The 13,395-nt window shown below is 35.5% G+C and overlaps 1 protein-coding gene across 1 annotated transcript; it reads right to left on the bottom strand.

The window, feature by feature from the left end:
* Nucleotides 1-3,365: 3,365 nt before the first annotated feature.
* On the bottom strand, nt 3,366-10,566 carry LOC121323281 (T-box brain protein 1). The gene is made up of 6 exons (XM_041264248.1): nt 9,793-10,566; nt 8,996-9,150; nt 8,578-8,699; nt 8,124-8,282; nt 7,047-7,108; nt 3,366-5,488 (listed from the first exon to the last, which is right to left on the bottom strand). The coding sequence occupies exons 1-6, from the start codon at nt 10,482-10,484 to the stop codon at nt 4,648-4,650; spliced, it is 2,031 nt and encodes a 676-aa protein (XP_041120182.1). The 5' UTR covers nt 10,485-10,566; the 3' UTR covers nt 3,366-4,647.
* Between the last annotated feature and the right edge of the window lie 2,829 nt (nt 10,567-13,395).

Here is a 13,395-nt window from a genome sequence, read left to right as displayed (position 1 = left end):
TGTGTGTGTGTGTCTCAGTCTCAATCCTAAAATTCTAGGGATGCTAAAGTTTTGGTCATAGCTGTACATTCAAAACAAAAGCTTGCAGAGACTTGTTTTAGTCAGTGGCGCACTGAGCAGTACTGCAAATATAGTGCAGAGCATGAGACTGGAAAGAGAAAGATGACAATTTACATTCTAAAAGGGAGTATGCATAAAAGGGAGAAAGCAAAGTCTATGCATACTTTAGTATTTACTCAAGCCTTGAAAGAAATGTGGAATTACACTCTGCATTTGTATGTAATGTGTGCAAAGGTATCACTGTAATCCAGTGAGACATAAAGCATCAGCTCACAGTTTTTGTGTGAGTGGCCTCTACTGACCCACATGCTGGTCCACACATCCATGTGCTAAATACACAGCAAAGAAGTGATTCTCTTTATATGAAAACAATTGGGATATAGGCATAGAAAATGTACTAAGAGGAGAGAAAACAATTGTAGCAATAGAAAACTGTGTTACAGGAAAGAACATTTATATTACTGTTCTGGTAGTTTTATTATTATTATTATTATTTTATTTTGACTTTGAATTAGACCGTAGCCTGTTTCGGTTTTTGCTTGTTATAAGTTGAACCTTTTAGGTCAGTTATATACAGACTTGGTAAAGACGAGGGGATTTTGAAATCAGTTATATACAGGCTTGGTAAAGACGAGGGGATTTAAAAAAAAATCCTAACAATATTTCTAACAAGAAATAAGAAACCTGTAACTGTGCCTTAAGCAAATAGAATTCCTGTAATGTACTCTGTGATGTGTTTGTAATACAGTATCTAGAACCAGCCACTAGAGGTCAGCATACTACATAAACTGTCAAATATCTAAACTAAATGTTCTGGGCAGTAATGCTTTATATCTTAGCTTTGCTTGTTAATGTTTTTTAACCCTGAAACTCCTCACTTTACTGCATTATACAGCCTACAGTAGTCATAAATTACAAGGCAAACTCATTCCAAAACAGATGGGTTAAAAACATTATCAAGCAAAGTTAATTGTTCTGGAGATACAGTATTTGAAAAATAGAGTTAGGGTGTCCTAATCATATTGCCAGAACAGGCAGCCGCCTAGGTTGGCAAATTGAAAATGGGGGGGGGGGGGGGGGGGGGGGGGGGTGGTGAAAATGGTGCATAATTACATTTTATACTTCACATTTCTTTAGGATTAAAATGTTCAATATCTTAGATCACTGTTTCTTTTTCTGCAAAACGTATTGCTGATGTTACAGAACCATATCATGAGCAGTGGTGTAGTCCTAAATCATGGAAGTACAGGAATCTCCTGGAAATCGGTAGATTTGTAGCTAGTTGCTTTTGACAACAAATCTCGCCAAGTCAGCCCTTAAAGTCACTAGATTTGGCGAGAAATTAGTTAAATTGGCAACACTGCTTGAATTCACAGAAAAACATATTTGATTTACCCATGGCTTATTATTGCCTTGACACAACAAGGAAAACAGATCGCTTCACCGGTGCCCAGGCACTGAAATTAGAGCGGTAAAGATTAACTCGGTAAAGTTTATTTAATTCTTTAAAGTTAATTCTTAAGTCAAGGAGTTGCCTATAGAAAAAAAGTACCAGAGGATTTGCTGTGCACGATTATATGGTAGCGTGCACGGGGGAAGGCAGCAGCAGGGCTGGTAAGTGACGTAATCACACACAGGGACATAAGCCCGATATACGCTCCTTGCAAAGGAGCTGGCTCTTTTGGACAGCTGTATCTACGCTATGCTTTAAGGTCTGGGTTTCACGCCCACCCTCTGCCTGTGTGTGGATTGACTCGCCCTGTGTGATGTGCCTGCCTGCGTTAACCTGTTTCACTACAATATGATCACTAACCTACTAGATACCAGTTTTATAGTAGTTAAGGAACGCAATACTGTACTGTACAAATAAGGTACAATGAAAATACAATGTGTTTGAAGTAACCTGCGTGTCCTGTATCAATTGTTATTTGTAACTCTAAGCTCATGCATGATGATAGAATCCATTGATCATAAATATTGTCATTATATATATATTATATATATATATTTAAAAAAAAGATGGCGGCAAAATTATGTTTGCCTAGGGCGACAAAAATGCTTGCACCGACCCTGAATAGAGTACACATAGTGCCAGTACAGAGCCCCCCTGCAGGGCCACGTTTGAGCTTGAAAAGGACACCATCCTGTACTGAGCCACACTCAACAAATGGTCTCCCATCGCAATCCAAATGGTAGTATTGAGCATTATGAAACTAGAATCAAGCATTTCAGCATAAAATGGTGGTATTTCCCCAACAATAAAAAATACAGATTAAATCCTATGATACAAAATAAAAAAAATGTAAAAAGTTTGTTTGAAAGCTGCCCTAAGATTCAATTTTAATGATAGTCCTGCTCTCCTGATAACAGCTTTTAAAAAATATCAAATGATAACCAAAAAAAACTAACAAAAAAACAACTATAATTCTACATGTATGTAATGCAAACAAAACACAATGGTTGTTTTATTTGTAACTAGTTTCCAAAAGCCACTTCAATTATATTGGGACCATGGTTAAAACGCAATGGTTGCACTGGTTCCAAAGCGCGAAAATCAGGTCAACGTGGCCATTTAACCAGTGCAGAAACATACGGATGGTAAAATGTGTACAAATTCAAAATGTTATTCAGAAATAAAAGCTTTCTGAATAGGATTTAAAAATTAAACGTCTGCAGCCAGCATCTTGTTGAATAGAAACTAAACAAAATGTGATAACTGAAAATTAAAACACACATTATGAAAATGTGCTAAGATAATGCCACATTTTGCAGTAATAATAATAGCATTATCTGCTAAATACTATGTACAACAGCTTAATTTAGCTTCCAAGCACCCTATTCCTCAGGGAGAAGAGAAAATGGGCACTATAATTCAGATGCTTGCTCCTGAAAATTGCACAAACATGATAGCAATACTCTTCAATCAACCTCATAGTTGAGATACAAGGATTGTGTGATACAAATAAATATTTATTCAGAGTTGTATTTAAAACACCAGACAACTGCTAATGGCTAATTATCAGCATGTCCCAGTTTTATATTTGCAGTTGTAAATATAATTGTATTATATTTAGTTTAATATCAGGTGCATCGACAGACCACTGGATTCAGTCATCTCATGTGCCTGCAGAAGCTCTCTAGTGCAATGTTGTTGTGTCTCAGATCTAAGTGGGGCTTGACCTAATGAGTGCATCGGTCAGCAGAATGGGGGGGTTCAGTGTAGAAATCAAAAGGTAAGCAGGTGGAATACAAAAAAAAAAAAAAAAAAAAAAAAAAGTGCCCAGAACAATGAAATGATTGTCCCATGAGAGTTTTGAGCATTTAATTCAGTAAAAATGTACAAGTTTGCACCATTACAACAGTTTACCAATACACATACCCTTAAGATTAAACAAACAGGTATAACAAAGCAAATCAAGTTCACAGTATATTTATATTTGGCAAATTAATAAAACTATGAAGACATTTACAGAATTGACAAATACAGCAATTAACAACAACTGACATATCCACTATTCTCTTGGCCCCTTCCAACCTAAAGATCAAGACAAACCTGCAACACTATTTAGAAAAGAAAACATCAAATCACTATGAACAGTTTAAATTAGAATAAAGTTACATTTCTTAAATCTAGACTATACTTTCTACTAAAAGATATTTTGTTCACTTTTGCTTTGTTTTACTAGACAAATTAACACAGTCTACAATAATGCAGAGACTTTACAGTATTGCAAAGGAGCAATAAGACCCCATTTTCATACACATTTTGAAATGTCAAAATGCAACACGGGAAATAGTCCAACCCTATACACATTAAACATAACACCTGACTCACAAGCACAAACATCTACACATCTCTGTTCATCAGCAATGGGTCTCTAATTACAGTAATTTAGAAAATGCATCTTCTATTCCCATTAAAATGAATGTTAAATTCCACATGGTGCACTTCAGCATTTTAGGTCCCAGAATTTAAGACAACCTACCCTATATAATTTATAAAATAAAATTCCACCATATGTTTAAATGAATACAGAGATTGAGGTGCACCGATTGCATGTCTAGAATCTAACAGAAAAGTCACTGCAGGCCAGTACATATTGGCACCATACTTGATTATGGAATTGCATTGTTTGGCACTTCAGGATATGACAAACAAACAAAAATGAAAAATAGATTACTGTCTTGTCTGTAATGCAAATTCAAAAAGATTTAGTATTGTGCTGTGTTACCCTTATGTGGGTGTAACAGATCAAATATCCCCAAGGAAGATATCGGGCACATTCTTTGAAGTGTGTGCAAGGTAACGAATAACAATAGTGCATAATAAAAATAAAAAAAAATGGATAAAAAAGGAAAAGAACATTGGGCTTTGCAAATTAACTACATTTCAATCTTTTCAATGCAAACATAGCAAAACATAATAAATATGCTTATATTAAACATTTCCTGATTACAAACAGATTTCAACCAATACTCTGGACATCAGCTATAACTATACATACCCCAAATTGATACAAGTATATATAGAAGAGAGTGAATGAGCTGATGTAATCTTTCCTGGTGGCTTTGGTCATGATTTCAGACCTAGCTGTGTGAATAGAAACTATAGTATCCAATGTCCTTTGCACAGTTCTTCTCGCAATCCCTTGGTGTCATTATTTCGCTTTTCAGTGGAGAGGCAGTCTCAGAAACCGGTGTGCCTGAAGGAGAGATCCTCCTCCTCTTTGCCTGCTCAAAAATCCCAGAATCACTGGAATCTATGGATTTGATCGAAGAGGGTGTCTCGATCCAGCTGGATTCTGAAAGATCTTTTGGTTTCGGGTCTTCAGAACCCCCTAGTGGAGATCTCTCTGTAGTCAGGCCATCTCCGTCCTCTCCTAGGTAGACATTTGAGGCGGCAGTCCTGCTGCTGGCACTGTTAGCAGGCCAGCAGGAGAGCACAGAGCTGGGTTTGCTGCAGTATTGTGGTGGAGTGCGGGGCCCCCACCCCGAGGGGTCTGTGTAATACCCTAGGGGTCTGCCTGAGCAGCCTGCAGCTTGCAAGGGGAGAGCCTTAACTCCAGCCGCTGCGTAGGACAGCAGGGTGGCTGCATTGCCTGCAAAGTCTGCAGCGGCGGCAGCATCGTAGGCCGAAGCTGTAAAGTCAAGGCGGTTGTTGGCAGGGGTGACAAACCAACGCTGTGTGGAGGCAGCCGTCTCCTCTCCTTGCTGTGGGGATAACAAGCCGTTGGTGTGAGGAACACTGCGGTCCGTGCCCGGACCAGTCCCAGCTCCAGGGTGGAAGCGGGATTTGGCATAGCTGCTGACAAACTGGTCCTGCAGGAAAGAGCCAGGCATGGCATATCTTGCACCAGGCACAATCTGAGAGAGTGGAGAGTCACCAGGCGATGGTGTAAGCCTGTCAATATCACAGCCAGTGTAAATCCTGCATAGGGACAAGTACAGAGCTGACACTTCAGACAAAAAAAAACTGACATGTGATTGTTTCAATATAGAATGTCTTATCCATTTCTTTGTAATGTAAAATATAGGATTACACCCAAAATAAAAGCTAATTAGCACCTGTAGGTAACTCTTAAATGTATTAATCTGGTTTAAAACGTTTTTTTTTTTTTTTCATTTTCCACGTCTTTTTTGAAAAAAAAGTCGCAGTCATGCGCCTATCCACGAACACTATACATTAAATATGCACGAGTAGATTCATATTAGACTGAGGCTGTACTGGTGTGTGATAACTTGCATTAGCACAATGTCAAGACACTTCACAGGAACCATGTAAGAACACACTGAACACAATACAAGAACGTGTTGTGATCCCTTCTGTACAGAAATCTAGCGACTATAGGAAAAAGGGTTGTGGACTGCGATATGCAAATATATAGCTCATACACTCGCATTTTGAAAACACTCCAAGTTACAAAATGTTATTTAACTTAAAGTTTAAAAGGCAATCCATATACACTAAATGATACATGGTAAGGAAGAGTTTAACAATGTAAATTATATCGCGGGGATCTGATTGGGATTCATTATATATGACAAAAACGTTAGCCAACACTACTTGTTATCGATTATTATGTTATACTATATTATATTACATTACATTGGTGCAAGTAGTCGTTTTGAAGTGTTGCTTGCCCAGTATCTTGATATACGTAAATCGGCATATCGTCTAGTGGTACAATGATATGCTTGCCCTTTACCTGAACCGAATCGAAACTGTATGCGACAACAGGGATGCGTTTAACTGCATCTCTGACCGAGTAATATCGTTGATTATAAAACTAAAAATGTCCATATTAATATTACCAGGAGATATATCTCTCTCTCAAATTATATATATATATGAGAGAGAGCTTTTTCCCCACAAATTGCTACATAGCTATATATTAACCGTCAATTCTAGCAAAACTGGGCTATAAAACCGATTGCAATTATTTTTTTTTTAATTTATTAATGGCACTCTTGAATATTGATTTGCATGAATAAGCGCCATATTCTTTTGTAGTTATTTTCATATGTTACGCTAATTGTTATCGACGATTAGATTCCAGAGCATGCAATGCGTTGTATTAAAGCAATCTGAATGTTAAACACATTTAGGCTGAATCCTATAAATAATTTTAAATTAAATATGAAATAATACAAGCCATTTAGAATTCAGTTTGATCAATATGCTGTTACATTAGTCTTAAGTAGTTTCTATGTTCTTCTAAATAAAATATCTAGATATTTAAATTCAAATGGCAGTGTTATGCTGAATTCGTATAACAGTCACACTCGTCAAAATATAGCCTGTACTGTCAAAATTACTTAAGACGATGACAATCACATTTAACAGGTTAACAAACCGTAACAAACAGAAGGTAAACAAGTTTCTGTTGTCTTTCTATACTGTGTACAAAATAAACAATTAATATTAAAAGCATGTCAGCCTTTTATTATAACTTCTCATGTTAGATACAAATCTAAATCACACTTACGTATCGTAATTGTCCCGAAATCCTTTTGCAAACGGATTGTGGTCTATTTTCAGTTGTGTGATCTGGGGGAAAACAAACACATTAACAAATAAAATCTCAGATGCTTAAGAGAATGGAAGCATATTCTTTTTTTTTTTTTTTTCTCTTAACCAACGAGAACTAAATATTTTAATTAAATAAGCTCCATCTCTCATTTTGATATTATATATAATTTCAATTAAATGTAATATTGCTGTTCTTAATTATTAACCAATAGTACATTGAACTTTTTTTTTTATTTTTTGGTATAGAGTTATATAGCCTATTAACTACATTTCTATAATTGTGGACTAGCAGATCACTTCGATATGTCTGCATAATCTGTATTTTATTCATAAGCATCCAAAATCAAATATCATGTCTATTACAGAATCCACTTAAGATGCCATGTTAATATCCAACATAGATTTACTTTTTATCCGCTAGTTTAATTGTTACTTTTATATATTTAAAATAATAGGTAGGCTATTCTACAGTGTGACTTGAGCTATATTTTACCAGCTATGAGAAATGTTAAATACTGTTTTTTGTATAGCCTACATTAATACACACTCCGGTTCATCGTTTTGATGAATACGTGCACTGTTATCATACTATTTAGATACATATCATGATGTAACATTCTTTACACTGCATTTTATTTTATTTTTTTTTATTTTTTATTTTTTTTAATTAGCAGCTAATGTTACATGCATGTTAAATAAGATGGTAACGAGTAGGGGTTACAATTAATGCACATTGTGTTATGCCTAATGGAAAGACTTCATGTTTAATATTATCTGTGCATAATCCATACAACAGAATACTGATATATATTATTATATAATATATATATATATATATATATATATATATATATATATATATATATATATATATATATATATATAATGAGTCACGATGTTGGTGCAACGTTCAGCGGCCTTTGTACTTATTTTGTTGGTTAAATTAATGTTCAGCCCAATGAAGTCTGCATTTACCCATTGACATGTTGCTGTTTCTAAAAATAAAATTATATGCGCAATGTTGGATTCTTACATCTGTATTCTGATATGCTGTAACAGCAATAAACTGCGTTTCAGGAAAGGTGAAGGTTTGCACTCGACCGGGCTGGCTGCTGTCCTCACTCCCATCCTCGTTCACTTCCACCACGTGTAACCTGGGCTGATACTTGTGAAGCGACTGCAGAACCACCATCTGTTAGACACAAAAGGGGCAAAGTGAAAAAACGACAATATTGTTCCCGTTCGCTCAAGATTTTTACCTTCGCACGAAAAAAAAAAAAAAAAAAAAAGGAATATCTATTCTTTATAGCTATTAGGCTGTCGGGTAGCATCACATCAAAATGTGTCATTATAGTACAAATACTAACATTAACGTTTGAGCTCCCGAGTATAACAATTTCTGAATTTAAAATCATATTCTCTACATATAATGAACATAATAGATCGTCCGAGCTATCCCCGTATTGCCTGAATATAAAGTACCTTACCTGCCCGGTGTTATTTGAAGCGCCTTTGTTGTTTGTTAGTTTTAATTTCCCGAATGATATTTCCTGGCGCATCCAGTGTGCCCCAGTATTGGGAGAGTCGGGGTGCATATAAACTCGGTTTCCTGCTTTTAAAAAAAAAAAAAGGGGGGGGGGGGTATCAGAGTAAATTAAAACGCGCGTTTATCAATCTTAAATAAACTACACTGTGCCTTTTACTGAGTAACGCCAGCGCTTGTAATGTTTGTTTTTCTGTTGCTAGGTCATTTTTATGCTTATTGTGTGGCTATGGTCAAAAAACCGACCTCGTCTTTGTAAATTGAAAAGACAGACATTATGCCCCATGTTGAATCCATAATGGTGTTTTAATTAACAATTATCACCTAAACCTGTTAGGAGGGCGTTAACTGGGAGAACTTGCCTTGCACATTTGTGTCCGCTTTGCCACACGGAACCCATTTCCCTCCTTGGAATCGCCAGTGGTTGGGATCAGCCAGGATTACATCGACAAAAATATTGTAATGTGCCGTCGGGTCCAGACCAGATATATTAAAACTCAAAAAAGGAAACATCCGTCTGAAAGAGAAGAGAAATAAACCCCTTATTAAAATAGAATTGTTTATTTGCAAAATAACATCGATATTTTCGTGTTATTTTCTGTCAATACTTTATGCATTGTCACAAATTCATCAAGCCTGGAATGGAATGACACATGAATTTATTATAAAAAATACATATGAATGGTAACTGAAATATTTGCCTTGACTGAATTCCAGGAGAATATTTTAGAACTAATAGTTACTCGATTTTAATTCATGTGGGTTTGTGGTCAATTATTAAATTGTAGGACTTGTTTTGTAATTAAATTTCCATTACTAAAGATAATTACTGCAAATTATAATGTAACATTTGATGTACGTAGAAAAACAGTAGTTTTATAATTATTTGTACGGTTTGTATTGTCTGGACGATTGTCGAAAAGGGAGTTATTCCTACATATAAAAAGGCACAGATGTTAACATTCGAGTTAATTTCAAACAGTCCAACTTTAAACCGGTGATAAGGGTGCTCTGTCGTGAGTTACACAATACACTATTCTGTAAAAAAAAAAATTACCCTCCCGTTGAAGTTAACTTTTGCTGTTGGAAGCGAGTGTGCTGGTTTTGTACTTAATTTCCATTGCCATAATAAAAAGGAAGAAATCTTAACTTTACCCACCTTCCTTGTTTAGTGATGATCATTTCTGTTTGGTGCCTATGAAACTTAAGCCAAAGCGCCCTGTTGCACAAATAGACCTGAGCCTTGCCAGGGACCAACCCCGGCTGTGCAGAAGAGAATTGGTAGAAAGGTCCTCCTTGGTAAGAATGCCCATACTGCTGAGCGTACGGGTACCCTGCGGTTGGGTAGCCTTGTGGAGAGGTGTTGGAGAGAAGGCTGTTGTACGCTCCATTGGTAATCACTGGGTGATGAGCCATATACCGGCTTGGGCTTCCAATAGAAAAGGCTGGGTGAGTTGGTCCATGTTGGCTCGGATAAGGGAACATAGCACTGGGAGCAGTGGAGGCTGGCTGGGGTTGGCTGGATTGAGACAGAAAATACCTTTCTGCAGCAGATCCATCGAAATTGTGACGGATTTCAGAGACCCCATCCAGAACAGGAGATAGTTTGTTTCTCTGGACGTCCCCTGGCGCGTCCTTGGAGTCAGGAAAATTGTCTGCCTCTGATTGATTCGTCATCCCTCTGGAATTTTTTTTCAGAGGTGAACTTCTCTCCAGGTTGTTAGTGGTGGAGATAATAGGATGATCTTGTAAAGCAAGCTCAGATCCGCCCGAGTTTGGGTAACTACTGCTCACATTCAGAAATTTCTTGGAGAGCATGATAGACGGAGAGAGGCAGTGCTCCAGCTGCATAGTTCTAAAATACAAAAGGCCCCTCACAACCTTGGTGAAACCTTTCCTCGTTTAACTTAACGCCCCAAAAATCTAGTTTGAAAGCAAACGCCTTCCCGTGGCTTGATCTAGTTAGTGTTTTTTTTTTTTTTTTTTTTTTTTTTTTTTTTAAGACAGCAGATTAGCCAATTGACACCGTGCTGCAATCAAGAGAGGGTTCGCTTTTGATCTCTCTGCTTGCAGAGCTAATGAAACGGCGTCCGCTATTGGTTAGCTCCCGACAGTAATTTAATTAGACAGACATTAATTAGGACAATCATCTGGGTCCTAATTGCAATGATAGCAAATAGTAAGAGATGATCTCGAAGATAGATGTGGTTATCGAGGATCATATTTTGGAAACTTTTGATTGCATCAAAAAGGGGCCGACCTATGGAAAGGCAGTTATTAATGCATTTTGTGAGTTCATAAATACATCGAAACATTGAATACAATTTGTTCTTATTTTAATTTGATCTTTTGCAACTGATTTGCAACTGCTCTAGTGTTATCTGACGTGCGATACTTTACAATATGGTACTTTGTACTGCGATATTTTGTAGCTAATAATGATAGGCTACGTAGTCCTGGATAAGGGTGTCTGCTAATAAATTAATAAATAAAAGATAGTAAAATGAGGCTTTTTCATAACATACCTCAGGTTGGCGATACCCAAATGCATTAAATTTCCACAGCGAATCATTATTATTTAATTTTAAATAAACCTATTATTTACTGTTGTGTAGGTATACGGATAACTGTGAAAAATAAAATATAATGTATTGGTGGCTCTATTACTATTTATATAAAATGGTATGAAAGGAAAATCCCGTACATTTTATATTACAGCCCGAACAGAAAATTATGTTTACTGCTGAAATGAGAATGTCATTATTTATTTTTAATTATTATTATTATTATTTTTTTAATAATACAGTCAGCGCACTTCCAGCTTTAAAATGTTTGTCATATATCGTGAAGTGATTCAGTAGGCCTACTTTTGAATCGATGTTTACTGGTCCCGTGGCAAATAAATATTTGATGTTAATACTTTAGTGACAGGTATGATTCAAAATTCAGAAGTCTCCTACTAGCAAATGCAGAAACCAAATAAAAACCGTTAAAAATATTTTGGCTGCCAGTACATCTTCCCGTCATAACTAAAAGTAACAATTTATCAGCATTAATAGATCTCGTTTACAAGGGTAATGCAGTCGCACTCGTCTGTATAAAACAGAAAGTCGAGTCTGGGGGGTTATAAAAGAGACGTTGCAATAACAAAAGTAATAAAGAATACGTTTAACACGCATTTGTTTCATGTTAAAGATACGCAAATAAAATAATGTTTTTCTATTCCTTTTCTATTTTTAATGTCAAGTTATTTTTAATTATTTATATTTTTCGCATACTAAATATTTACATACACACACACACATTATATATATATATATATATATATATATATATATATATATATATATATATATATATATATATATATGCATGCGCCTGTACTTTTATAGCAAATCTATGTAGTTAAATACTGTTTTATAGTAAAGTTAAATGTGTGAAATAAAAATACAAGTATGAGCAGTAGTTTTCATTGTTTTTGATCGATTAAAGTGTATGACAACCACCTGCTCTCCAGTCTATGTATTAATTCATTGGCTTTGCGTGAAGGTGTAGCCTTATCGTAATACATTATGGTATTATGCAATTTATTACGTTATAATATATATATATATATATATCTATATATATATATATATATATATATATATATATATATATATATAAAAACACAAAATAATTCCCCCCCGGCCAAGTCCCTCTGCTCAGCATGAACGGACCAATTATTTTTCTGTGTGAGAGACTTCTTGATGTGGAGGACTGTGACAGCTGCTATCGCCAAAACCTGAACGGACAAATAGCGATCCATCCATGCAGGCCTATAACTGAACCCTGAACATTTAATCTGGCCAACGTGTTGAGATCTGTGTTTTAATTTAGAATCCCAATAACTTGATTTCTCTTTCCTCAATATACACCACAGCTAAATGCGACACAAATAATGCTTTTGGATGTCCATCGACTATACTAGACTATAATCTGCCCCATCCAACCACCAACAGAAACATATAATATTGATCTATATGTGTATTAAATACACGTAAGGATATATTGCTCGAAATAGACGCGTTTAAAGGTTTAGTACATGTTATTTGTTAATAACTATAGAGAATACCGTCTTGAGAAAGGTGAGCACAGGTTAATTTACAAGATACAATTCTTTCCCAATTAAAACAAAAAAACAGCTGTGGTTAATATAGATAGAATACACTGAAATACTACATTTCTCTTAAACCAGCAACCAATTAGCTGCCTGGGGGTGAACTTTAGCAAGACTTTCCACCTTTACAATTGTGAATAACTATAACAAAAAAAATGATAGTGTTGCTCACCCTTATATTATATTGCATCCAACGGGTTTTTTGCCGTTCTTCACCTCATTAACATACACAATTCACACAATTGAAAAGTACAACACTTTTTTTTTTTTTTTTTAAATCAAGCACTAAATATTAAAGAATCTAACAACTTCATATACATAGTCTCTATTTGTTATTTTATATGCAAGATTTTTTTGTACTCCCATTCAGTCACATGTAAAATTACAAATACAGCAACTGCATATTTGTGTTAATTGCTCTAACCCTCTACTGGAAACTAATTGATTTCCATTTATAATATTATATACAAAAAAACTCTAAGTTTGAAATAACCAAAATAATTAAGCCTTAGATATTCTAATACACAATGTTTTTTTTTTTTCTTTTTTTTTTAAAAGTAGGATACAAAAAAATACATAAAATTAGACAATAGAATACATTTG

This window comes from Polyodon spathula, chromosome 11 (genome assembly GCF_017654505.1).
Source record: "Polyodon spathula isolate WHYD16114869_AA chromosome 11, ASM1765450v1, whole genome shotgun sequence".
Lineage (NCBI taxonomy): Eukaryota > Metazoa > Chordata > Actinopteri > Acipenseriformes > Polyodontidae > Polyodon > Polyodon spathula.
Note: the sequence above shows the minus strand (reverse complement) of the source record. Positions and strands in the feature narration are given on the sequence as shown.

What these genes read in the sequence shown, in the direction of transcription:
- LOC121323281 (XM_041264248.1), bottom strand. Translation starts at nt 10,484, where the DNA reads ATGCAGCTGGAGCACTGCCTCTCTCCGTCTATCATGCTCTCCAAGAAA. An exon ending in CAGCATATCAGAATACAGAT is followed by an intron (nt 7,109 to 8,123) that starts GTAAGAATCCAA and finishes GTTTTCCCCCAG; the next exon opens with ATCACACAACTGAAAATAGA. An exon ending in TTTCGGGACAATTACGATAC is followed by an intron (nt 5,489 to 7,046) that starts GTAAGTGTGATT and finishes GTCCCTATGCAG; the next exon opens with GATTTACACTGGCTGTGATA.